Raw genomic sequence first — 26,737 nt, 5'->3', positions numbered from 1 at the left:
CCTCCTGATGAACTCATTCCTTCCAGTTGCTTCCCCCCATCCTTGATTGCTGGATCATCAAACTCTGCTATGTCCAAACACCCATTCAGGTAAGAATGCAAATGTTACCAACACCTGAGAAACTCCCTTTTCATTGCCTCACTCCAAATTCTCCCCCTTAACCCACTCAAGTTTTCTTTGTCTTAGACTTGCTACAGCTATTAGCAAAGTCTCCGTTTTGTTATTTCACATCAATAATCAGTTCAAACATATTATTTTGGGGACCAATTGTCCAATTGTGGTCTCAGGATACATTGTTTGCTATTTAAACACTATCTGTAACCCAGTTCTCTGTGTGGGCTGTCCCTGGATTCACAATGTGCACCCAACTCTGGTGCACTTTGCTGCTTCTCTCATATTTAATGTTCTCCACATTGCAGAAGGGAGATATTAATCCCCCCTATTGTAAATTATGGCCATGGTTTAATTAAAATCCATGTCTTGCAATAGTTAATAGGTCACAGTCCTATGAACTTGGAAGTAAGACTTACCTCTGAAGGCAGCACATACACTTAGGTTGAGAGTGAAGGTTCATATAAAATCCATGTCACACGCACAACTGTATTGAAAGAGTAGACAAATCTGTAATTGTTCTGATAGCATGAATGAACGGTTAAAACATCTAATGAGGTCTTGAGAAAATAGCAGTTTGAGTTAGGCCATCAAATAAAGCAATTGTTCTGAGTGCTAAATGCAGTCTCTTGTCTCCCATTCTCTTGTTTCCATGGAAACAAATAATGGATTCAAAAACAAAGGTGTATAACTTTTTAGAGAAAGCAAGGAAAAGGCTTTTTAAAATTCGAGGCAAGCAGAGTAGATTGAATCTATGACTTGTTTTCTCTGTATGCCTCTGTATACTCTTCTGCAACAGAAGTAGTCAAAGAATCATAGAGTTGGAAGGGGCCACACAGGCCATCTAGTCCAACCCCCTGCTCAATGCAGGAGCAGCCTAAAGCAGGGGTAGTCAATCTGTGGTCCTCCAGATGTCCATGGTCTACAATTCCCATGAGACCTTGCCAGCATTTGCTGCTGTTTAAAGACTGCTTTTTAAAGACTGCCAGTAAGGGAGAACTCACCTCCTCCTTAGGCCCCAATTCCACTGCTGAACTACTCTGACTGTGAGAATCTTTTTCCTGATACCTAGGCTGAATCTGCACTGAGCTTTTTATCCCCGGTGACCTCAAATTTAAAAGTCACCTACACGGCATTTGATTTCCATTTTGATATTTAGCACTTTAATGCAATGTCTATGATTGATCCACGGTGATGCTACCTTTTCCCCACGATATCCAGGAGTGGATATAACTCACTACATTTGAGAAAACTGCTCCAAAAGTCCCAGTATTAATTAGATCTCTGAGTTTTACCAGATTAACTTTCTCCCCTGTGCCTCCAATACTGATGTATCATAGTAGTCTGCCACTGATTGGTCAGGGAGTCAGTTGAAAGACTGCTGGTTCCTGGTTGCCATTCCCTCAGAAGATTTATTTTTGCTCTCATTTTTTAAGTGACTATGCTCTTGTCCAAAAGCCCACACTTCTATGTGCTGAGATTTGCCTTTCGGATTGTCTTTCCCCCTTGTTCTGCCTCCTCTCCTTGTCCAGAAAAAAAAAAAAACAAGCTGCCTCGTACTCCACTCCCCCCCTTACTTTGGCTGTAGAGTCAGGAGACAAACAGCAAGAAATAAACCCCTCTGTGCACAGCACAGAGTACCTTAGTAGGTTTTTTATATTGTTTTTTTATTTGCCAGGCCAAGGTTATTTGTCAGGCCAAAAAGTAATTTCAGTTACCATGTGTCCCCAGCCATTTACATGTTCTCTATTTACAGTTTCAGGCTGTAAATATTTATTTAGATCTTCCTGCACTTTCCAGACTCACAGGACTGATGGTGGTCTGCCTGTCTGCGCCCCAGAATACAAACAGTTGCTAGTAAGGGCTGACCATAGCCCATAGCCCAGGAGGGACACACCTGCACCACTCCCACCCAACTGCAGGCAAAAATGGCTTCTTTGAAGGCTGGACTCTGAGGCGTTGTACAATTTTGAAGTCCCACCTCCAAACCTCCAGGAATATTTCCAACTCATGGGTAGCCAACCTCCAGGTGGGGCCTGGAGAGCTCCTGGAATTACAGCTCACCTGCAGAGTATAAAGATCAGCTCTGCAGGCAGAAAGGACCAATTTCTTCCACAGAATAACGCTGTGCAGTGGCTTCAAATCTGCAGAGTTGCAAAGAAGAAAGACACATGGCTTGGCTGTGTAATCCCCAGCCAGAGCAGTATGTTAAGTCAGAAGGAGTTTTTCTGTGGCCTCCCTGTCAGCCAACTGTTTGGCAGAAAGGGAAAGTCCCCCCCCCCTCAAAAGGAAGGCCCTCAGGCTCCCTTGCGTTGCTCTTGGAAAGGCCTCCCTCCCCTCAGTCAGGGCCTGTCTGAGGCTCCTTCGCAGCAGGCCTCAAGGGAGGGGGAGGGAGGGAGCGCACTCTCCAGCCTCCTGCCAGCTCTGAGGCAATTTACAGTTGGACATGACAGTTAGGACAGCCTTGGGGCAAAAACGGCTGGCACAGCCTGTGTTCTCATCCTCCTTGGCAGCCCTACTGACCTCCTCTCCCTGCGGTGGTCAGGAGCAGACTGGCAGCCAGACTGGGCTGGGTGAATGGAATTTTGGTCTGTCCTGGTGAGGGGCCAATCCGCTTGTCAGTCTGGGGCCAAGGGGCCAATTGTTTGCCCCCGCCATCATGGACTGAGCCCACCCCAACATCCCTTACTGTTTTATTAAGAGGGAAAAGATGAGGCAGTGCATAAGCCCACATGTGTGATGTACATGAAGACTGTGGGTACTATGTAGCATACGACTAGATTGGTGACCTTCACTTTGAACTAATTATATTACACGGGTGTTTTATATCTTGAACATATCTTTGTTGGTCTTAAAGGTGCCACTGGACTCAAACTTTGTATTTCCCCCCCCAACCAAATAGGCCTTCTGCTTTTAAGGACAACATTTTACAGAATACCTGAGGCACGGAATACATATGGCACAGTGAAATAGTTCAAGGACAGCAGCTCAGACCTTGAATATTTACAAAAAGTCACACAACTGCCATTCACCCCCATGAAGCACTGCAGAGTGTGTAGTAAAACAGTTTCAGAAACGTTCATGTTAGCATAACCTACCTTAAAATGCTTTCCATTTCCTGCTCTGACATCAGAAAGGCCTGTCATGTGGATGTGGATTTTTCTGGGCCAGCCCCCTACTGGTGTTTCATTAGGGCAATTTTAAAGGGGAAGCATACATATTATTTTCATATCAGCCATCATTTAACATCAGAGAAAAAGTGCTGTCATGTCCTTATATAAACAAAACTGTGCTAAATTGTCCTAGTGTCTTTACAATTCCGCTTTTCAGAAACTTCCATTTTCCCTTCATCCATTTTCCTGATCACAGAGATCCTTTCGACATTCAAAAGGAAGGTAAGAATTCTGTGATTGTGACTGGAACAGGCCTATAAGAAACAGGAGGATTGTGAGCTAGAATGGTATAGTGGTTAAATCTTTAGGCCACAACAGTGGTGAATCAGGCTCAAGTCTCCTCTCAGCCCTGAAGCTCACCAGCGGAGCGAGACTAAGCAAGTCTACTCAGAAATAGGTCCCATTTTGTTCAGTGGAGCTTACTGTCTCGAAAGTGTTTTTAAAACTGCAGTCCAGGTGACTCCATCTAACCTACCTCAGAAAGTTATTGTGAGAAATAAAATGGAGCAGGGGAGAGAAATGTACATAGCTCTGAGATCCCTGGAGAAGGAGCTGTATAAAAATGCATCCCATGGAATATAGAAAGAGCTGCTATAAATTCAGAGATGACACACCTTTCAATAATCTAAAAGACTTCCTGAAGAGAAAACAAAATCTCCCAGTTAGTTGCTGCTCCTTCTTATGAGGAGTTTTCCCAAAGAAGACAAAAACTGTAGATAGTGATGTCAAGTCATACTTTTCCCAGATTCTTTCTCTGCCAACTAAAATCCAAAAACAGTAAAGAACTTGTATGATTCTCTACTGGGAAAAGGGGATATTGAGGGGATGGTTTACAGCGCAATCCTACACAGAGTTTCATCCTTAAGCCCATTGACTTCGATTTTGTTTAGGGTTGTATTGCACAGTGAAGGGGAGAAATATAGGGAAAAGGTTAAAATCTCCAGTGCCACAGCCCCAATCCATTCCTCACTCCTCAGTTTTTAACATTTGAAAAAACCACAGGCCATTTGATCCAGAATTCCCTGCTTTTGGAGTCAAGACAATCCTTAAGTAATGTGATAGCTATAGAGCTCTCAGGTACTCTGAATGGTTGAAATTATTTTTAGTGTCACTGTCAGAGGAGGACTGTAAGAGGAGTATTGAGCCTCCCACTCATCTTTGAGGTTCTAGATAAAAGCCAAGAATTTTGAGGGTTTGGGAAAGGGTTTCAAAGTTGGTACTCTGTCACCATTTAAAAGAACAGACTTTGACATTTATCCAGTGCCTATTGGTTTACATTCAACACTTTCTGCTCCACTGGGCAAAAGATGTCATCTTGTTTTTTTCAACACAAACAGTAGCATACCCTTTCGATAGCTAGATGAAATAAATATGTGTGTTGACATAATGTACCAGATTGTTGGAAATCTCTGAAAACTGCCTTTTTGGAGCATTCCATCTTGGCCACAGGGTCTTTCACAATGGTGTTTCCATCATGCAGATGGGCTCCACATCCCTGCCCCAAAGTAAGTGTGGCAGCCATCCTGAATACCGTAGCTGGAATGAAAATAACATATTTTTCTAGCTTTCATATATGGGCAGACTTAGACAATGGGCAACAGAGGGAACTGCCTTGGACTCCATGCTGGAGAGGGGTTGATCATCCATGGTCCAGATTCCCTGAAGGAGGAAAGAAAGAAGAAAAAGAGCAGGTTGCAACCTTCCTACCTATCCTATCCAGGGCTTGGGATACCGTCTTGCAGCAACAACCACTCACTCCTGCCTGGTCTGAAGCATGAGCAGTGGGTTCAATAGCAGCCTCTTTGGCCTACTTATCTGGGACTTGGGCAGCCAGCTTCCATTGATGGCTCCCATGAACCTCATTGCTTGGACCCAATAGCGCATCAAAAAGAGGGCCTGTGGGTGGTAGCTGTGATTCCAGGGCCCCATCCTGGACTTGTGCAGAGGGCCCCAGAATCACAAAGACTCTGCTTTTATTGGCTAAAACAATGTTCAAAGCAAGGCATTGCATGCCTTGTTTCTTTCCAAAGCTTGGAAGAAGTAACCAATAACACTTAGCAGTGTGTTATGATTTGGGAGGTGGATATTTCTCAATGGTTGTTATTTTTAGTTAACTTTTAGTCTCCCTCCCCAGATAACTGAACAAGACAGGAAGAATTATGTTTAGAGCCTTGAAATACCATGCGGTAGACTACTTAGATGAGGTAAAATTGCATTGTGAAAGGTATAGCACATAAAAACACAAAGGTATAGCACAAAAAAAGGTATAGCACAAAAAAAAAACCGTTTGCTAACAGGGTGTCATTTAATAGAATTACATCATACTAAATCAGTGGTTCTCAACCTTCCTAATGCTGTGACCCTTTAATACAATTCCTCATGTTGTGGTGACCCCCAACCATAAAATTATGCAAGTGTTCTTTCACAGAAATTAAACCAAAACTGACCAATGGCATGAAGATCCATTGTTCATGATTGTATAGAAATTGGTTATGAATAGTATATAAATTAGTGGGCTCCTTCAGGAGGAGTGGCAACAGTGGCGGTGCCCTCCCACCCCCAAGCTGCTCGCCCTGCACCGACCCCTGTGAAAGGGTCATTCGACCCACAAAGGGGGTCCCGACCACCACGTTGAGAACCACTGTACTAAATCCATGGCTTCATTGTTTAGAAGTACATCGCCCAAGACGTCACAGTAGTGGCCAGTATATAAATCAAATACATAAATGCACTATTTTGTTTAGGATTGTACTGTAAATATTATAGGAAATAATTTTTTTCAATTAATTTCTTTCATTCTTTATTTAATTAATGTTGAATTTATTTACCACTCTTTCCCAAGGGCCCAGGGCAGCTCACAACTTTATTCTGAAATGGAGCAAAGTATTTAATTTTATTTTGTATTGTAAATAAAAGATTGAAAACATTTTAATATAAAATTACAGCACAGCCTTTCTAAAGCTGAAAATATCTCTATCTTGGTGGTTTGTTGAGCTTCTGATACTATTTTTAACTATGCTAAGGTTTCTCCTGATTGGTTGGCATGCAGCAGAAGCAGTCCCCTTGTCCTGTTCTTCTATTTCAGCTTCAGCTTGATTGTATCTAAACTTCTGTGCTGTGGAAGTATTTTTCTGCTCTTCCTAGCCCCTTAAGTAATGCATTAATCACTCCTATCAGAAGGAGTTAAAGACAAACCTTGAATCTGTGGTTGTCTTCAGCTGTCATATTGTATCCCATGTGTGGAAGGTTAGGAGGGGGGGCAAAAGGTAAAGGTATCCCCTGTGCAAGCACCAAGTCATGTCTGACCCTTGGGGTGACGCCCTCCAGCGTTTTCTTGGCAGACTCAATACAGGGTGGTTTGCCATTCCCTTCCCCAGTCATTACCATTTTACCCCCCCCCCCAGCAAGCTGGGTACTCATTTTACCAACCTCGGAAGGATGGAAGGCTGAGTTAACCTTGAGCCGGCTGTTGGGATTGAACTCCCAGCCTCATGGTCAGAGCTTCAGACAGTATGTCACCTGCCTTACCACCCTGTGCCACAAGAGGCTCTTGTAGGAGGGGGGGGGGAAACACTTGCAAAACCTCAGTGAATATTCTGAATAGGGCCACAGGCAGCCAAGATAGCTCAGTTGGTAAAGTACTTGCTGTGAAATCATAGCGTTACAACTTCAAGGCAGGCTGTGGGTCTCCCCCCCCCCAAAATTTTATTTGTTTATTTTGCTTTTGAATGGCTCATCATTTTAAAAACATGTGATTTTCAAAAGGTAAAAAATTAAATAAAACACAACTAATAAAGTTGTGGTTACAAGAAAAATAGTTTACTAACTGAGCTATCTTGGAGCTTGGAAATATTTTGGAAATTCCAATATAAAATGCCCCCTTTGCTTAAAAAACAAAACATAACCAGAAAGAGGGTGGCCCTGGGAAGCATTATTTCCCATGAAGGAATAAACAGTAAGGATAGCTGGTCTTTACTTCTGATATTAATGCCTATCAGATCACTTAAGGGGGAAGCATTCCATGAAACCACAAGAAGTTAAAGGTCCTGCTGGATGCCACCAATCAACAGACCAATCAAAGCCTGAAAAAACTGTTTTTTCCCCCTGGTTTCCAGGGAGAGGAGGTTTTTTGCAGCAGGTGGGTTAATGTTCTTTATAGTCGGAGAAATGATGGTTGTAGATCTCTGGCAAGATCAGAGTCTGAATCGAATAGAAATCAGTAGGACCAAGCCCGAAAAAAACATGTGGGTGCAGACTCAGCCCAGGTTCCACTCCCAAAACCTCCAGGTGTTTCCCAACCAAACCCAAGCATGGCATCATAGAGTACATACTCCAAAGCAACCATTTTCTCCAGAGAAACTAAACTGAGTGCTTGTCATTCCAGGAGATCCACAAGCCTCACCTGGAGGTTAGCAATCTTGTGTATGTGATAGTGTCCTGGTTGACAGAGAAATAAATGCAAATCAGTATACATGCAGTTCTTTGAAAATGAGAGTTGAATGTGAATTTCCACTATGCCACAGATAACATTTTATGACACATACACTTGCACACAAGAGGTTGAATACAAAGGTAGAATGGCACTTTCTATTGATGGAAGAGGACTCTCAGGCCCTCATTGGACTCCCTCCCACTGCTTCCTGAAGGTCCACTGATTCCGTAGGAGCAGAATTCCAGTAGGCTCAAAGATCTGACAGGGGAAGGAAGGGTGGAAATTTTTCTTTTACCTTCTCTGCATTGGAAATATGTTGAATCCAACTCAGTATTAATGGTGTTCCCTGGAAAAATGGTATACAAAGAACAGTGCTCGCTGACCAGGATTGACTAGGCTAGTGCAAAATATGTGTATGTCTGTTTGGGACACAAATAACTACTTTGTATGAACAAAGTTGGAATAGGGTACTCAGAATCATGGTATTTCTTTTTTCTTGTGCAGAAAATGGCTAGACAGAGTTTTTCCTATCAGTGTTTATCATTAAACATCCCTTCCAGTTTATACCAGAATATAAATTATTATCATGATGGCAAGTTTGCTGATGATAGATATAGGAGACCCTGGACAAGAGGTAAGTTAGTGTTGACCTTTCACTGTTTCATTTATATTTTTTAAATTTTAAACAATTAATATAGGGTGAAAAAAGAGGGCTTTGAAGACCTGGTAGAATGACAAATGTCTGTGACTAGTCGTGCATAAGAAATAGATTAGCAGAGTTCTTTAGACAGTTTACAATAATTCTAAACCCACATATAATCAGAATACTTGTTCATGATTTATACAACAGAAGCAGAGCCTGTAATGTTAATTATATGGTGCAGAATGTTACTCTCAAATGTTATGACTACTCAGGAATGTACATATTGCCGTCTGACTTCTGTGAGCAAATGGAAGGAGTTAATACCTCACATGCTTGATAGAGATAAGCTTTGTAGGGCCTACAATGTACACCTAATGGGCAATGTGGCTGAAGGAAGTGTTGTGGGTAGAACCTAAGAACAAAAAAACAAAGTCACTTGGGAGTCAGATGAAACCTTACCATTCTTAAGTTCTAAACTAGAGCAGTGGTTCTCAACCTGGTGGTCGGGACCCTTTGGGATTGAACAACCCTTTTACAGGGGTTGTGGCAGGTCAAACAGCTTGGCCCGGGGGGGGGGGCTGCCACTGTTGCTGTTCCTCCTGCAGCTGCCTGCGCTTGGCCGCCAGCCAGTCCAGCAGCACCCCCAGGAAAAAAAAAAACAATGGATCTTCACGCCATTGGTCAGTTTTGGTTTAATTTCTGTGAAAGAACACTTGCATAATTTTATGGTTGGGGGATCACCATAACATGAGGAACTGTATTGAAGGGTCATGGCATTAGGAAGGTTGGGAACCACTGCTCTAGAGGGACTATGGTCTGAGAGGGAGAATATCAGCAGTGCTAAGAAGTCTGACTGCAGCCTTTGAGCTTTTATTGTAATGCACTGTAGTAGTTGTGTGTTGATGGCTAGTGAAGCCTCTTGTAATGATTGGTTAATGATTTCACAAAGAAATGGATGAGACGGAACGGTCACTGGTTGCCCAGGGTGAAGCTACTTTTCCACCCTGCCTTCCAGCCTGCCCCTCTTTAGGTTCTGAACATTTCAGCCAGTATTCCTTCAAGAGCAGGCTAGCTGCTGAGGTGAAGGGTCAAAACCTGAGTGTAAGTATATGTTGACTCTTGAAGCTGATCCTCTGGTGGTTCGTGTGATTGTCCTGGACTGATTCTACAGTCCTTTATGAAGGTTTTCTTTCCTTGAGAAGCTTGGTGCTTTTATATCCTCTGTTATTTCCTCTGAACTAATTTATCTTCCTTTTTTTCTGTCATAGTTTCAGTTGATTCCACCCAACTATTGATGGATTTTTCTGTGCTTGATTATTGGAAAGGATGTCTCTGTGTAGAAGATTTCTTGGAGAAGTAAGTCTCCAAAATGTAGGATTTCCTATTGTTATTACCAAAGATATATGGAAGATTAGTGAGGGGGGGAATATCCATGAAAATATAATTAAGCATTAAGAATATTTTTGATAATGTTTTAGCAGTTGTTACTGCCACTCCCTAGAGAGCAATTTATTTATTTATTTATTTTATTATTTGTTTGTTTGTTTATATCCTGCCGTTCTCCCCGTGGGTCCTAGATCTCCTTACATTATTCCCTTATCTTCCACTATCTTCACAATACCCCTGTGAGGTAGATTAGGTTGAGACTATATGAATGGCCCAAGGTCACCCAGCAAGCTTTTACAAGATAATGAGAATTTGAATCTGGTTCTCCCAGATCCTAGTCTGATATTGTAACCACTACATCACACTGAACAAACAACATATCTATGTACATTTGTAAGGTTTTTTTTAATGTGTCACCCCTCCCCCAGCTTCTTTATAGCCTGAAAACTTTCCTGCTCTACTATCCCAGTGCAGGAATGGTCATCTTAACATTTAACATCTTAACTTAACAAAAAGTACAAAACACCAGCATGGCATAGCATGGCATAGCCATGCTGCATCCATTTCCTGCCACTTTATTAAACTTTATTTCTCTTAATTTCCTAAGTCTTTTCCCACCAGTACTATACCTTTCCCTTCATTGAATGATAGTAATAATAATAATAATTTTTATTTATATCCCACCCTTCCAGGGCTCAGGGCAGGTGAGCACGTTAAAAACATATACAAAGTTAAAACATTAAAACATTCTAATTTAAAGGAAAAAGGTAATAAAAAGAGTTCTGCTATCTTCATGAAGCCCTTCCTCTCCATGACCCTCTGGGAATTCCCAAAGCTCCATGGTAAATACTATAAAGATCTGGCCGCTTTCTAAAGCTTTACAGGGAGGGCAGAGAGAACTTCTGGGTCTTCATTTGGAAGTGATGTCAAAAATCAACAGCACTGCGTCCCTTTCCTTGTTAATGTAGTGAGGGTGTCATTCATTAGGTGACTTTTATGATTTAGGTCAGTTTTTATTAAATATTCAGTATTTTAAAAAATGAAATACTGATTTTTCAGTAGTTTAATTGCTATTTAAAATACTGTTTTACATTTAAAAATAACTTTAAGATATTTTTGAATATGTTATTTTTGTGGTACATCCTACTGAAGCCACTTGGGCTAAGGTAGAATGTAGATATTTTAAATAAATAACATTATTTTTTTTACCCGGCATATGTTGCTAATTAGTTTGCTGTACATTTCTGCTCATCTTGTACAAGGGAAGAAAACAAAAATTATAAAAATGAAGAATGACATCATAGCAATTTAACCACTTTAACTGATGATACCAAATGTTAAACAAGGAAACTGTTAATCTAAATCACAGGATGACCTCGCTCATCAAAACAGAATATTTTTGTAAAGAATGAAAAGAAGAACAGTTATAAGTTTTAAAAAATCGAATAGGTATTTTAACAGAAAATACTAGAGAGGTGAATTAAGGTTTATTCAACTCAAATTGTTCATCATCAATAGAAAAGAAAGCCTTTTTATGTCTCTAGGCTGATACATTTAAGCTTGATATACAAGACACATGTTATTTTTAAACATTCACAGAAGCTCATTTCATAGGATGACCTTGTTCCTCTTGTCTCTTGCATTTAGTTAATGCTAGAGATCGTATTGACTTTCTGCTGACACTGCTGTTATTAAGCCAAGAGTTTACTTAGAGATCCAAGTAAATTAAATTTCAGACACTCAGTAATAGAAATGGGAAGTCTGTAGAGGAAAGCCATTTAAGAAAGCAGGAGGCATGGCCTCCAGATCAGATCCTTAATTTAGAAAGGGCAAATACAAAACAGCCCACAGAGCTGTGGCCCCATTCTGTGCCGGAAAGGTTTGCAAGGTTTTGCCAAGTCTCCTGTTTAGCTGTTGGATATTGGCCTGGTGCATTTATAAAAATATCAAGGCATTCTGTCTTAGACTACAAGCAAAGCACAAAACTCAGTGATCTACATATTTCACAGTAAACTTCAGGAGCATGTTTTAAACATTTCTCGGTACAGCAATTGTCACTGATTTTAATATTGTGCCTTTAGGAACTTTGGAGTTCTTAGAAGCTTGTGATAGTACCTTGATAACACCATATGAGGGAACAATAGCTTATCCTTTTTGACTTCAGGCAGCAACCATCGAAGAATGTTGAGTGGAATTTAGAGCATACTTTGTCTGGAACCTTAGCTAAGATGAGCAGGATTTCCTGGTTTCTCTGCATGAGCTAAGAATACACCTTATCCCAAAACTGCTTTGCAATGTGCAGTGGCTCTGTTATTAAGGCACACTGGGATTCATCAGTTAACAGGTTGACATGGAACATTCCCAGAGGACCGGGTGAGAAACTCTGCTTTAAGGCACGTGAGATGAGCCTTGCATGTGCAGAACAGGTGTAGCAAATGTATAAACTTACAAAGGAGCTTGCTACACCTAGGTCCTGCTGCTAATATCAAGGAGCTGTGGAAGAAAGGCTATAAGCTATCAGAGCAGCAGTAGCACCAATGCATCATCCTCTTGTGACAGCAGTAGTCTTCAGGCATGACATGTCACGGTGGGCCTCCTCTAATGGCGATTGGCTTACATGTACTAAAAGAACCATTTCCCCCACAATTTAGGAAACCTATTTCAAGTACTCTTGTTCATATTCATAATGAAGACCTTGAAGTTGTCCCAAGTTCGAATCCTTGTTCACAGTCTGATACAGAAGATGCATACTTGCTTATGAAAGATGATGGCGTGGAAGAATGTATGCATGATAATCATTTGCAGTTGGATTACCTCCCAGTAGCACTTAAAGGACAAGGAGAAGGTAAACAAGCATTCTCAGGAATATGGATACTTAGAACCTTATTAATAGTTTCTTCCTTAACTAGACAAGAAAGCAAATTAATTTTCTTCTCTTTTTTGGACTCTAAAGCTTAGCAGTACCATCCTAAGCTAGGGATGCCAACCTCCAAGTGGTGTTTGGAGCTCTCCTGGGATTACAATGGATCTCCAGGAGACAGACCAGTTCACCTGGAGAAAATGGCCCCTTTGGAAGGTGGACTCTTATGGTATTATACTCAGAGTTCCTCCTCTCCTCAAACCCTGCTCTGCTCAGTCTCAATACCTCCAGGTATTTCCCAACCCTCAACTGGAAACTCTAAGCCAGGGTTCTCAACCAGGGTTTTGACAGCCATGGAAGGGTTTCCCAAATGGGTGGGAAGAGGAGGGGCCCTGGTTAGGCGTATAAACAGCTGTGCTTCCCAACTGTATCCCTCATGATCACGCCACTTCTGCAGTTTCTCAAAGCTTGAAGAATGTTTCAGGGGTTTCTCAATGGTAAAAAAGTTGAGGAAGGTTGTTCTAAACAGTTTACACCCTTGGTTACAATGGATTTGGAAGGGGTATAACTCCACTTTGAATGGCAGTGTAAGTACCTCCAATATCAGCATTGTAGGAGAGGATACATGTATAGAACTTATCCACCAAATGAAAATGCCTGTCACAAATACTACACATTCCTATAATACTTTTAATACTTGCATTACAGAAAGTGATCTACAAAGTTGTTGATTTATTTCTTATAAAGTTGTAATTTGATTTTCCATTTCTTTAAAGATTTCTATATTGAAGATGAACTTGTCTTTATTGATAATTTGGCACAATATGCTAAACGGCTTCCTAGCCTGCGTGCACTTTTGAGCCGACTAAGTATTTTCCAAGTGCAAGATCCTCTTTTAAATTCTGAAGGAGAAAATATTACAGAAGAAGACATCTTCAGGTACTCTAAAACAGTGGTCCGCAACCTTTTGCAGGCTGTGTACCTCCGGCGGCAGGGAGTGCCACTCATGCACGTTTGCAGCCGCGCACGGCGCAAACGCGCATGCGTGGCCCAGCGTGGCCCTGCAGAGGCAGGGAGCCGCGGCCCAGTGCCAGGGCCTTTGTGGCCCGGCACTGGGCTGCGGCCTGGTGGTTGGGGACCACCGCTCTAAAAGAAAACAGTGTGTAATGTATGACATATTTTTAATATTAGTATCCAGCTGTGTGGCAAATCATACACTTGTCGCAGAACTTGGCCAACAGAGTCTAGAAGCCCGGGCTTGGTTTCAGTCCTTTAAATACTGGTTAAAAATTCATTTCCATGCCCAAACGGGTAGTTTGTTAATTAACCTTTTGAGTGACCCTTATTCTTTCAGATGGCTGGGCAAAATGTCAAAGAAACTTCAAATTATGGGTCTGGACATCTCAACCCTTAGCATGCAAGACGAAAGGATGATATTAAAACTAATATCACAGAAACTAGAAGATCAGGATACCCAGATTCTGGGCTCCTCTAACAACAGTGTATGTTCTCCCCACTTCTGGGATATTCCCTTAACTTACAAATCCATGCCCATCTCCAAATTTTGGAGACACACCAATTAAGAAGAACATTTTTAGTAGCTCGCTTAAACATCTTTCCCTCAAATGTCACCCAAGGTAGATTTTTGAAGATCCCTCCTCAGGAGAGATACTGTTTACATGTGTCGTGTCCCTGACACATTGTACCATATACTTCTGGTGTGTCCTAAGTTTGATGTATATCGTCGCCCATTAGCTAATTATCTGAAGAAATTGAAATTCAGTTGTGTTCATGAAAAACACTGGATTAAAATGATACTAAATGTGAGGGACTCAGCAATTATTATAAAAGTTGCAATTTTTTTACTGGCAATTTTAAATGAAAATCTTTTACGATAGATTTTACATCTGGAACTGTTTGAAATTTTCGTTTTATGCTTTGCAATTTTATGCCAATAAAGGTACTCTGAATCTGAATCTGAATATCCAACATTCCATTTATATAGGTGGCTTCAAGTCCATGGAGCAGTCAACTAGTTTAAAAGGAAAGGAGTGGGGTCAGCCAGGGGACCAGCAACAGAATTTCAGTGCCCATCGTCAACCAAAGGCCTGGTGGAACAACTCAATTGGAATCATGTTCCAGCAGACCAGAGCCAGGGTGGAAAAGGCCCTGGTCCTGGTTGATGATAGGTGCACCTGCCTTTAAAATTTCCAGGTATAAAACTGCCAAGAATTGACTCTTCACTGTAGGATTCTTGGCTGGTTTTCCAGGTTCAAGAACAGAATGTTTTGTTAATGTTAAATCTCTCTGACACTCATGAAACAGTAAAAAGAAGGCATATCATTCTAGTCCAGGCTTTCTCAACAAGGGTTTTGTGAAACTCTGAGATTTCTTGATAACCCCGGAAGGGTTTCCCAAATGGGTAAGAGTTAATTAATTTTTAATATATATATATTTTAAAATGTTAAACATTTATTGGGTGATATGACTATATATGGTCATGTCAACCCACCCACCCCTTCCCAAAATGACTAATGATGGGCCTGGATGGGGTAAGAAGGGGAGGGGCCCCAGGTGGGCATGCCTCCCAACTATATTCTGCACGATCACGCCACATCTGGCGTTTCTCGAAGTTTGAAGAATGTTTCAGGGGTTTCTCGACAATAAAAAAGTTGAGAGAGGCTGGACTAGTCAGTAGTTTAGTGCTTTCTTTCTTTTTCTTTGTTCATTTAAATTGTATTATGCTTGTCTAAATATTTTGTTATTTTTTGTAACCCATTTTGGGTGCCTATCCGAAAAGTGAGATAAAATACCTTATATAAAATAACTTGTACTACTGTTTTACTTTTTTTCTTTTTCTTTAAGCAAGTGTTTTACATTTGAAATGAAAGAGCCGTCTCAAGATAAGGGGAAAGAACCATATGAAGATATTTGCAAAGTGGTTCTAAGTGATGAGGAGGTAAATATGAATGACTTTAGCGAAAGCTGCCAAATAGTGCCAAATATTCCTTTCGACTAGTTATGCAATCATGTAAGCAACTTCTGCTCAGCTATCAAAGATGGATGCCTTTGTTAAATCATTATTTTGTAAAAGATGTTTAATTTTACATTCATAAATACTTTTATAGAAAGCAGTGAACCCATAGATCCTAAAATGTAAGAATGTATTTCAGTTACCGTATTTGCCGGCGTATAAGACGACTGGGCGTATAAGACGACCCCCCAACATTTCCACTCAAAATATAGAGTTTTGTTACATTACATTACACTACCATGGGCCACTATGGGCAGCTATGTATATCCCAACTGAAGTGCACCCGGCGTATAAGACGACCCCCCCCACTTGGAGGCATATTTTTCAGGGGGGAAAAGTAGTCTTATACACCAGCAAATACTGTAGCTTTTGCTGGTTTGAGGCACTGACTTGCATATATAAATCTTTTAAAAATCCGTATATAAGTTCATCATCTTTACACTGAAACTGCAGTTATCTGATAGATTTTGGTAAGGTCTGCAACTACATGTATTTGACCTGTATCCACACAGCCATTTGCCTTATCTGTGAATAGTCCTTGATATGGATACTCCAATATGAGTATGGAGCTCACATGCATAGAAGAAATTCCCAGGGCCATTCCGCACAACTTAAATGTAGCAGAAGTCTTACCATTGGTAAACGCTACAAATTCAACGTTCCGCATGATGTTGCACACAATCTGCAACACTCCTGCAACACTCCCGCAAAAAGCACTTCGTTGTAGCACTTTTCGGGGAATCGGGAAAAAAATGCTACACTTCTGCACACAAGCTACAACAAACCAGCGAAAGACATGTGCATTCTCAATGTAGCGGTAGAAAGAAAGTCCCTCCCCCGTTCTTGCCCCGAACTTCCAGAGAAGGGATCGCCATTTTTCCCCCTTAGGCCTGCGAAAGCAACAAATAAGCGAGGCTTCTCTGGCTATAGTCCCTCCACAGAAGTGATTTAAAGTAAAACAAAGCTCCTTAAGTTCCCAAGCACAACACAGCCCCCTGTTCACACTGCCCGTAATTTCGGCCACAAATTGTGCCCGTGGGGGGGGGGATTTTTCCTTGTGCCGAATGGCCCCCAGTTAGGATCAGAAAGAGAACTGATCCAGCTGTGCATATCTTTGTGGCTGCAGATCAGCTTCTGCCTTTTGAATGAACTGGGTTCTTGCATGTGGAAGAGACATGGATCTGGGGGCATGTGAAACTCTGCCCTTACAGGTCAATCCTTAAAAATATTACACCTTTCATTAATGAGATTAGAACCATATAACTCTCTTTAGGATTGTACTACAGATGAGTAAAACTCCTAATATATATAACTGCAGAATTTATATTCTGCATAATTCTTTTATAATTCTTTTATAGGATTGTGATCTGTACTGTTGTGTCTAATTAATTTGCTAAAAATTCTTAGATCTCTCACATATAATTTTTAAAACTTCTGTGAGAAATATAATAGTTATTTTTCTTTCTAGGCACTTGTACTTCCTATTGACTTACCCTGCTCCTACAAAACACCAAACCTCAAACTAAATGCTGAGGTTCCCACATGTTTGGCACTGAAATCTTTGTTAGAAATAACTCCAGAAGTTTTAGCAGATGAAACTTATAAAATAGGTAAGACTACATTCACTGAGAAAGAGTCCCTATAGCTTGCTGTTGATAGTTGCGAAGTCGTGTCCGACCCATCGCGACCCCATGGACAATGATCCTCCAGGCCTTCCTGTCCTACCATTCCCCGGAGTCCATATTGTGCAATTATGTTATTGTATTGCTGGTCTGTTACTCATGATTGCTGCATGAATGACACATGAGAATACACCCAGGCTGAGAGAGGGCTTCAATAAGGGTGGCACTTTGAATATTCTAATTGCGGGGCTCCAAGAGATATATTTGGATACATTTTATTAGTGTGGGAGCCTCTTCATTCATATTGTTTATTACCTTATAGTCCCCATTATTCTATCATATGAGTGTATTTAAATGTTAGGCCACTGAAGAAGACCCCAGGAGAGGTTTAAACGTGTTTGGTTTTCTGGTGTCTTGTCATTTATCCATGTATCAAAATGTTTTGGATTTGTGCAATAGTGAGTGATATGTGTTGATGTTTTAAAGTTTTTATATGGGCATATTTATTGAAATAAATATTTGCATTCTAGTATTTAATATACATTTGGGTTACTTTATTCCCTCTTTTGTTGTTTCAATATCTTTTTCAGACCTTGGAGTGAAAGTTGCATCTGATATGGAAATTTCAAAATATTGCTTCACAGAAGAAATTTGTGCCAGTCAAAGCAGAAGTCTACAGGAATGCAGCAAGCCAGGTAGGACTTGCCATGCAGCACTTAAAGCAAGATGAAGAACATTTAGTAACCTCTGGTTTAACTTTTCAAAGAACAATTAGTTCTGGACTTTCAGGTGCTCTCTCTATGGACTCCTTTCTTTGTGTTGAAGCATCTGTGGAACAAGAAATCTTTGTGGGCATTTCAGTGTAACTGATTCCTAGCACTTCCAAGTTTGATGCTTTTGTTATCTTTTCTCTCTCTTGTGCTGATTGTTAGCAAATGACACTTCATTCTGCCTTGGGGAACTGGAGGTTCCACTGACTCCTCCCTGCAAATCAGAGAAAATGTTTACAAATTCACTGCCTGCAGAGCTACAGTTAGAACCAGTTTCCCCTTTCAGTAAAAGGTAAGAGAAAGCCTGTCATGTAATACAATTAATTTGAAATTATGCAAAACAATATATAATTTATTGGATTAGAAAAATGAAAAACCATTTGATAAAGCATCCATTCTTGTAAATAACCAGTATTTTCATAGTATTTTGGCCTGCCTGATCACATGAATGCAAACAGCTGCTTTGGGACAGCAATTTCGGGGAGAGTGCCAATCAAACTGTACACAAAGATGTTATATTACACAAAGTTGTTATACATTTATTTGGCACCTTTAAGACCAACAAAGTTTTATAAACTTTGTTCTGCTGCTTCAAACCAACACCACTACCCACCTGAGTCCTTACACTAAGATGTAAGCATCAGAAGTTTTGAGCCTCACCATTCTCTGCCACAGTGCAGGAGAAGGCTTTCCTGCTTTTATCAGGGCTTGGGAGAATAAATGTATGCTGGATCATACATGATTCTGAACTATGTTTAATTTTGATATTTTAATGTGAAACTTTTCTTAGTAGTTCAGAGTGATCCTAAGCATACCCAATCAGAGCTAAACCAAATATAATTTCAGCTTGGTCTATTGTGGATGGAAAACTCAATGGAAAGATTGGATAGAAACATATTAAACAAATAATAATTTCTTATCACTTGAGGAATGGTGCTCGGATTAGGGGCAGCAAAATATTGACATATAATGGAAGTCTTCAAATCTCAACAAAGATCCTACCATAACTAATCTGGATTACCAGCGAGTCGTTATTTAGAGATGTCAACATTTTCTGAGTTTGCATTAAATACATGGTTATGTTATACTAGGGGCAAAGCCCAGTGTTCCCAGGAATGCAGTGCATGCTAGTACACAGGCTTGCACTGTGTCCTTTCTGGGTGCTGGCTGTCCTCTTCCTTCTCCCCACTTGATCTTGAGATCCAGTTTAGTGAAGTGGCTGAGTAGACTGAAACCTCAAGAGCCAGGTTTGATGACCTTACTAGTCTTCCATGAGCAGCCAGCTGGGTCCCTCCCCCCCAGGATGATGGAAAGGAGAAGGGAGTTAGATGGGGAAAGAAAGAAAGAAAAGTGAGTTGAACTTGAGCAGCAAGTAGGTTGAGCAGCACTGAGGAGGAGGAAGGGGCACAAAAAAGGGGCAAAAATCATCCCTCTTCCAATGTGACTCTGCTGACAGAACAATATTGGGACAATATAACCCCCTAACTTTCCCTGCTGCAGCCTGCCAAACCTCAGGACCCTGACCTTGGGGGTCTCTTTTTCCAGAACTGGGACTGCTAGAGAGAAAAGAACATGACAAAGATCCTGCTTCCACTGTTGATGATTAGGATGTAACCTAATATATTCATGGTCATCAGTTACATAAGCTATCTAAAGGAAATTTGGAAATAGAACACAGAACCCCTGGTATTTATGCATTTCCCCCGTCTCTTTTCCTTAGTATTTTGATTACAGAAGCCACAAAACAGAACTTAGAAGGCCTCGTGTGGCAATCAGAGAAATACCAAAATCCACTGAGTTCGTTTTTACTTCCAGGTAAATAAGTAAAGAATCTAATTTCAGTTTTTGTTCCGTATAACTTCTAATACACACAACTAATCCCTCAAACACCCAGCATAGTTAGTGTGTTAGATATGCATTTCAAAGTGGAATCAGTGCACGTTCACAAGCTGAACATCTATCCCATATGTCATCAAAGTTTGCTTTTTATTTGGTGATTAATTACGTGTATATGTATACATATATATTTTTGCTGGTCATTGACCATATTAATAAAGTGAACTGAACTATCCCACATCGCTTCTTAAAGCGACTTTTCCAAAACATCCTATTGTGTCTGTCCAATGCAACCTAGCAAGATTGAAACATATGGACCTTGTGGGATGAACTCCCGGGAGAACCGAGGACCCCTTCCTGAATTAGCCAGATCATTGGGCTACCCCTGTGGTTGTCCCCCTGAGGCATTTTGAGAAGCCTTTTGTGATACTTATTTGCCACCAGCAAAGGTGGATTTTAACTTATTTTTATGATAGTTTTATGGAGGATTTTTTAATTGTGGGAATTGCTGTTACCCACCATGAGCCACTGTGTGGGAGGGGTGGGCTACAAAATGAAATATAAATAAAATAATAAACATATACACAGAGGGATGCTCCTGTAAACTCATGCTGTGCTAGACTGGGAACTTCTTGTACAAAAGTGCTGTGCTTGGAGTTTCAGGAAAAAATAAGATCTTAATATTTAATTACATGCACAGCACACTTTTGACTCCTTCCACACAGGAGATTTTCACACAGGGATAAAGGGAAGTCCTTGTGGGAAATGGACATGCCCAGATGACATTTTGTCCGATGTAGATTTTCCTTTCCCACACAGGAAAGTGCATTATCCTGTATGTGCAGAATGGGCCCAGGCCAGGGCAAAATATGCATTAGGGCAGTGGTCCCCAACCTTTTTATCACCGGGGACCGGTCAACGCTTGACAATTTTACTGAGGCCCGGGGAGAGAGAGTAGTCTTTTGCTGAGGGATGTCGCTGCTGCCTGAGCCGCTGCTCCGTTTGCTTTCCCGCCAGCACCCCTGACTTCCCGCTGCCTGCTGGGGGGGCGCTGCCAGCAGCTGTGCTGTGCCACGCCAAGGGGGAACCCAGCCATGGCGGCTGCTGGAGACCCCCAAAGATGAGCCGGCGATAGAATGGCAGGGCAGCCCCCGAGGCAACACTGCATTAGGGCATATGTGCAATCTAAACAGTACACGAGATTGTGGCTTTATTTTCAAATGAGAGTCTTTCCACTCATGATTTTATTCATGATTTTATTATGTGTTTGTCTCTCTTTTTCATAGAACATCAGATGTTTGTACCTACACGTGAATGTCTTCCAGTTACAGAACTGAAAAAAAAATTGTCTATACAGGAAGACACTTCAGTGATCAGTTCACTAGAAGAAAATGAATTGATTAATTTAAAAGAGAGACTGGCAGTACCATGTGTTTTAGAAACACTTAGTTCAGATTTAGAGGGTGGAAAAATGTTTATTAATGTAGAAACATTCCCCCAAATTACTGCCTTTCAGTCAGAGGGTAAGTACTGATGATTTCTTAATCTTGTCTTCTATACCTTAAAATAACAAATTTCTATGCACCCTTGAGAGCTTGTTATATTGCTGACATGCTTTTTAAAAGTAGACTATTTCCCCTAATTATCCCCTGTTCATTCTTTATTCCGCTGTCATGACTGCAGTCCTTAGCATCAGCAATTCAACAACAAAAGCATAGTGATAATAGCTGCACAGAATGATATTGATAACTAATTATACAACCATAACACCTAGAGCACAAAATTGTCTAGATCTAACTATTAAATATAATTACAGAGAAAAAACATTTTGGCAACTGCCAGTGTGATATTATCATCACTTTCAGACAAACCAGATCCTTCAAAAGAGGAGAAACAATCATGGTTCTATGAAGTTTTGGACAATCCAATGGTGCAAGCCATCAAGGCTCCCCGTGTTACAGCTACAAAGTCTGTCAGCTAATGGAATCCATCCAAAATGGCCAGAAATCTCTGCCACTTGAGTTAGAATGAGTCAGCATAAAGGCTTGTTTGTATTTAGGAACCGTCAGATAGTCAAGATACGACGAGCTAGATTTTGGACATGCCAATCCCAAATTGAGAGGAAAACAATCTCTGCGGGCCTGAATTCTGGTGCTGAACTCATCTGGATAGAAGTCAGATTCTGACAGAAGTCAGAGTGACGCAATCGATGTCATTGGGGAAAATACCCAGCCAGACAAGGTTACTAGTTTTTGCCAGGTGGTTTTCTAAGCATGGGCCCAACAGAAAAAACCCACCTGTTCCCAAAGAGGCCAAAATTATTGCTCTAATTATCCTCATCTCTTAATATATCTTCAGTGGCTATGGGGAACCATGGCATTTAGCCATGATTCCAATGTACTTCAAAATATTAACTAACAGCTTCTGTGTGAGTTATACAAGAACAGTTACATAATCTGCAGAGCTCCATATGTAGAACAGAGAATGAGTTATCATCAGTATTATTCTTTATTTCCAGAATGGCTTAAAGAGAAGCATACAGCAGAATCTTCTGGTGTTCCCGACTCCGGTGGAACAAAGGATCCCTGTTGTTCTCCTGTATATAATGAAAATGTGTCTTCTGAAAATAATGCCAGGGAAGATGGCTTGCAGAGTGAAACAGACAAGCCAGTGCAGTTGGAAAACCAAGAAGAGAGAAAAAGGGGCCAGGTGCAACCAATGGATTGGCAAGCAGTGTCTGTTGAACCAAACAGAGCATCAGGAGTCAAACAAACTGTGTCATTTGAACTGCCCAGAAAGCGTAGTGATGATTTTGACCTTCTGAGCAGCTTTATTATGCTGAGATCTAAACATCTGAAACCTCAAAGTGAAGAAACGAACAGTGTGGTAAATATTCCAGATAAAGGTAGTTTGAGTGTTCTGCTCCAAATATCATATTTACAAAGCTTTTGAAATTATCTGCAGGTTGAGAAACAAATACAGCTTTATAGAAAAATATGAACTGTTTGTTTGGTTGGGTGATTTATACCATACCCTTCAGCATAAAGCTCTCTTGGCAGCTTTCAAGACAAGAATATAAACAGAAAAAGCAAGAGTAAAAGAGTAATAGACATTAACAGCATGAAAAAACTAGAAGCAAAATTAGGTAGAGGAAGCTTAAATATTGATCAGCTGAGATATTTTTGCCTAATGGTAACAAGGATGTCACTCTAAAAGCATGCTAGTGAGAGAGATTGAGAGTCTGGGCATGACCATAGGAAAGTTCATGCCTCCAGTAATAATCTGTTTGGTTCACGGAGAAGGATCTCAGTGATGGGCAAATTCAGTTAGGACAAGATGGTCCTTTAGGAGTGAATGACATTCACTATATTTTTCAGAGCTACTTGTTCCAACATTGGTTCCATTCCAAAAACTATTGTCAGGTTGATTCCAAAGGGAGATGTGTGTTTGTTTTTTTGTTAGAGCAGACTAAGGGTCTTGTGGCCCCTAAAAAATGAACAAATTTATTAGGGCATAAGCTTTTGGGAGCCCACTTCCCACTTCGAATGCATATAGTGTCACATAGGCAGAGATATAGCAGTGAGTTGCTTTGTGCCATTAAGTGGAGCTTTAGCACCACCCCACAGTGGGGAAGGTGGAGAGTCCAGATCATACCTACCTGTAGTCAGGCTGCAGTCCCTCCTTTGAACTGGTGGAAAAACAGGTTTTGCTTTGCCCTGGCGCAAAAGGGAGAGCCCCAGGAACTTTACAGATCTTGTTCAGAATTAACATGATTTCTGGACAGATCCCTTTGATCTGAGGGCTTCTTGCATTCCAGGCAGGGGGAATTCTCCAGGTGGAAACAGCTCATGTTGTAGCCAGTTATCACAGACAAGGCTCATGTACACCATGCATGCATAGGACAGAATCGAGACTGAATTTTCCCACCACAGATCACTCCCAAGTAATTCCTCAGCGTCCCCTTTGCCCCCAGGAGCAATTTATGGTGATCAGTGGGCTGTAGTGAGAAAGGGAAGGCAGGAAAGTTCAATTCTGCAGGTAGAAAATTTCATCTGAATCTAAGCTGTAAGATTTTTGCTGTTCTGAGATACAACACCCACGTACATGCAGAGTGAAAAGCTGTGAATTTGTCTTACCCGATCATCTAAATCTGGAGAGCACGTGCATTCCTGCCCTGAAATGCCTTTATTTCTTATTCATTCTGGGCACAGTCTCATCTGTGCTGTAAGTATCCTATTAGGTTTTGATAGCTTTCTGTACATAGGAGGGAGGCTACTGAAAGAGGATGACTTGAAGGGAATTCCACTCTCAGGAGGAGTGGGAAGGGAGGAGAGGGGTGGTTTCAGCCAAGCAATGACTTATGCCCTGAGTATTTAAACTACAGGACATTATACAATCAAGTGCATTCCATGTTGTAACTGAAAACAGAAAATAATTCTTTGTTTCATATTTAAGTCATTGTCCCTTAAAATTCTATTTAAATGTGTAAAACCCTTTTCTGAAAAATGGGCATCCCTAATGTTCTTATGGATTACACCTAATATCTCCAACCCAAAGATTGCTACACCCAACGAGGTTGAGACATAGCAAGAAATGTATGAGCAAGCAGATGTCCTCAACCAGGAGTGTCCCAAGGTTTTGGTATGTGGTGTGGCAATATGCAAGTGAGACCCCCTCGCCTCCAGTGAAAGAAGCGCAGAATGCTGCTGCATCCTTCCTAGTGCTCCACTAGACAAAACATCCTTATTTATCGTATGGCATATGTAATATAGCCAGGCGATCCAAGGGTTGCCTGGCAAAGGGATGTTTAGAAGTGGTTGGTCATTGCCTGCCTCTACATCATGACCCCTAGTGTTTCTTGGAGGAACTGCCACGCGGATCCGTGAAGGTCTCCCATCCAAATACTAGCCGGGGTTGACCCTACTTAACTTCCTGGATCTGATGGGCTTGGGTTTGGCTGGGCTATCCGGGTCAGGGAGACAATAAGTGAGACAGCATGAGTTGTTTTGGGGGCCCTCCAGTCTGATTGTGTCCCGTGTCACCTAGCTGAGCCTTCAGAAGTTCCCTACTGTTTACCCCTACTTTGAATAGCAGGAACTTTCCAAGGTCTGAGATGGAAAATTGTCTTCCCCAGCACCTGTGTTAGCTGATTATGCCAAGGGCCAAATAAGTGGCCATCTGGATTTCAAGGCATGTGCTCTACCACTGAGCTACAGCCCCTCCCTCTTTTGGGAAGGCTGGTCATGCCGAAGGGCGGACATAAGCAGGGACTGGATCACACCCTTAATATTTAAATACATCATTTTCAACCTGCTGTCCTTTGACAGTGCTCAGAATCTGCAGTTGAAAGCATCCTATTTCATTTTGCCTACAGGCAGAACCCACTCTGTCCTAGATAGCAAGTACAGATTTGCATTCCCTTCTGCAGCATTATGATCAAGGAAAGCCTGAATTATCTGTTCTCACCTCTGCCTTTTAGGACTTTGGATATTAACCACTGTGTTTTAGCTTCAGGTCCATGTTAACAGCCCCACCTCAACACATTTAATTGGAAGCAATTTCCATTAATTTCAGCTTCAGTCATTAGTCAGGCTAACAGCCTGATTGTGTGATCTTACCAGCTTATAAATGCTTAGAATGGAGTGTAGCAATTGTTGTGACATTTCGTACGCTTTATGAGGATTGCTGCAAGCTGTAGCTGTTTGTTCCCCAGGCAAGAATGTGGGAAATTATGCTGAGTCACGTACCTAGTATGATACTTTAATATTGCATTATAAGTCACAAGGAGTCAAAATATATCCTATAGCACAGAGCAGTAGTAACCCTACTCTAGCTCTTCCTTTTATAGGGCCATACTTCATCTGTCAAACTAAATATCGTGCTGGACAAAGTTTGAATCCAGTGGTGCTTTTGAGACCACCAAAGTTTTGTTCAAGGTATAAGCCTTTGTGTACATGCACGTGCACACTTCTTCAGATACAAAGAAGTGTGCATGTACCCAAAAGTTTACGCCTTGAATAAAACTCTGTTGGTGTAAAGGTGTTTTGCTACTTCAGACCAACTCGACTACCCACCTGAATATTTTGCAGCAATCCAAGATCCACTCAAGTTTGTCTCTTGTCCTGTTCCGTGAAGCCAGTCTCAGACTCCTGTTAGTGCAGACAAGTTGTAATAATTCTTTCTTACAACCTGTTTTTCGGCTGTAGTGACTATACAGCTGGAGGGGAGGAGATATGTGTTATGGTGAGGGGTGCTCATGAACTGCAGACTTCCTCCTTGTGTTTAAAGAAATATTTCCAGCAACATGGGTTGATAGTTCTGCTTCCTTAATTCAAACTGAAACAGAGTAAAATTAACTCAGAAGGTTTGTGAGTGTGTGGAATTTGCAACATGATTAATATTTGGAGGGAAAATATGCGTAAGGTTTCGTGTGTGGTGGGGTTCTGTGTTTTTTTTAAAACATCAACCAATGGAAAACAAAAATTGAGTCCAATAGCACCTTTAAGACCCACAAAGATTTATTCAAGGTGTGAGCTTTCGTGTGCAGGCACACTTCCTCAGACAAAATGGAATGAGGATCATGAGAGTACAGATATATAGAAAAGGTAAATTAGTGGCAAATTAGTAAACTGTGTCACAATATCCAAATTATGCCATATTATGCCATATGATAATTCTTTGCTAAAACAGCCAATCAGTCTTATTGAATTCAGCTGTAGTTCAAAAAAACATTGAAGAAATAAACCTGTCCATGTTAGTAATTAATGGCAGAAACGTGCCCTCAAAAGCTCACGCCTTGAATAAATCTTGGTCTTAAAGGTGTTATTGGACTCAATTTTTGTTGTGCGACTTCAGACCAATGCGGCTACC

At 41.1% G+C, this 26,737-nt stretch overlaps 1 protein-coding gene and 1 long non-coding RNA gene across 3 annotated transcripts in view; one reads left to right on the top strand and one right to left on the bottom strand.

The window, feature by feature from the left end:
- LOC143841849 (uncharacterized) overlaps window positions 1-651 on the bottom strand; it is a 48,731-nt gene extending 48,080 nt beyond the window's left edge. Inside the window, exon 1 of the long non-coding RNA XR_013232895.1 lies at window positions 531-651. This is a non-coding gene — a long non-coding RNA (uncharacterized LOC143841849). The remainder of the gene's footprint in view (window positions 1-530) is intronic.
- A 1,957-nt stretch (window positions 652-2,608) lies between these two features.
- SHOC1 (shortage in chiasmata 1) overlaps window positions 2,609-26,737 on the top strand; it is a 49,988-nt gene continuing 25,859 nt past the window's right edge. The window contains exons 1-14 of one of the 2 annotated variants that reach the window (XM_077345297.1): window positions 2,609-2,709; window positions 3,442-3,506; window positions 5,419-5,488; window positions 8,221-8,350; window positions 9,628-9,715; window positions 12,397-12,590; window positions 13,382-13,544; window positions 15,471-15,564; window positions 17,108-17,249; window positions 17,852-17,956; window positions 18,194-18,323; window positions 19,752-19,846; window positions 21,154-21,390; window positions 22,386-22,772. In XM_077345297.1, the coding sequence (XP_077201412.1) occupies window positions 5,444-5,488; window positions 8,221-8,350; window positions 9,628-9,715; window positions 12,397-12,590; window positions 13,382-13,544; window positions 15,471-15,564; window positions 17,108-17,249; window positions 17,852-17,956; window positions 18,194-18,323; window positions 19,752-19,846; window positions 21,154-21,390; window positions 22,386-22,772 (1,810 nt within the window). In that variant the 5' untranslated portion in view covers window positions 2,609-2,709; window positions 3,442-3,506; window positions 5,419-5,443. Of the gene's footprint in view, window positions 2,710-2,852; window positions 3,507-5,418; window positions 5,489-8,220; window positions 8,351-9,627; window positions 9,716-12,396; window positions 12,591-13,381; window positions 13,545-15,470; window positions 15,565-17,107; window positions 17,250-17,851; window positions 17,957-18,193; window positions 18,324-19,751; window positions 19,847-21,153; window positions 21,391-22,385; window positions 22,773-26,737 lie in introns of those variants that run through there. The other variant, XM_077345298.1, reaches the window with a different exon arrangement.

This window comes from Paroedura picta, chromosome 7 (genome assembly GCF_049243985.1).
Source record: "Paroedura picta isolate Pp20150507F chromosome 7, Ppicta_v3.0, whole genome shotgun sequence".
In the NCBI taxonomy this organism is placed as follows: domain Eukaryota; kingdom Metazoa; phylum Chordata; class Lepidosauria; order Squamata; family Gekkonidae; genus Paroedura; species Paroedura picta.
This window is presented reverse-complemented; position numbering and strand designations above follow the sequence as displayed.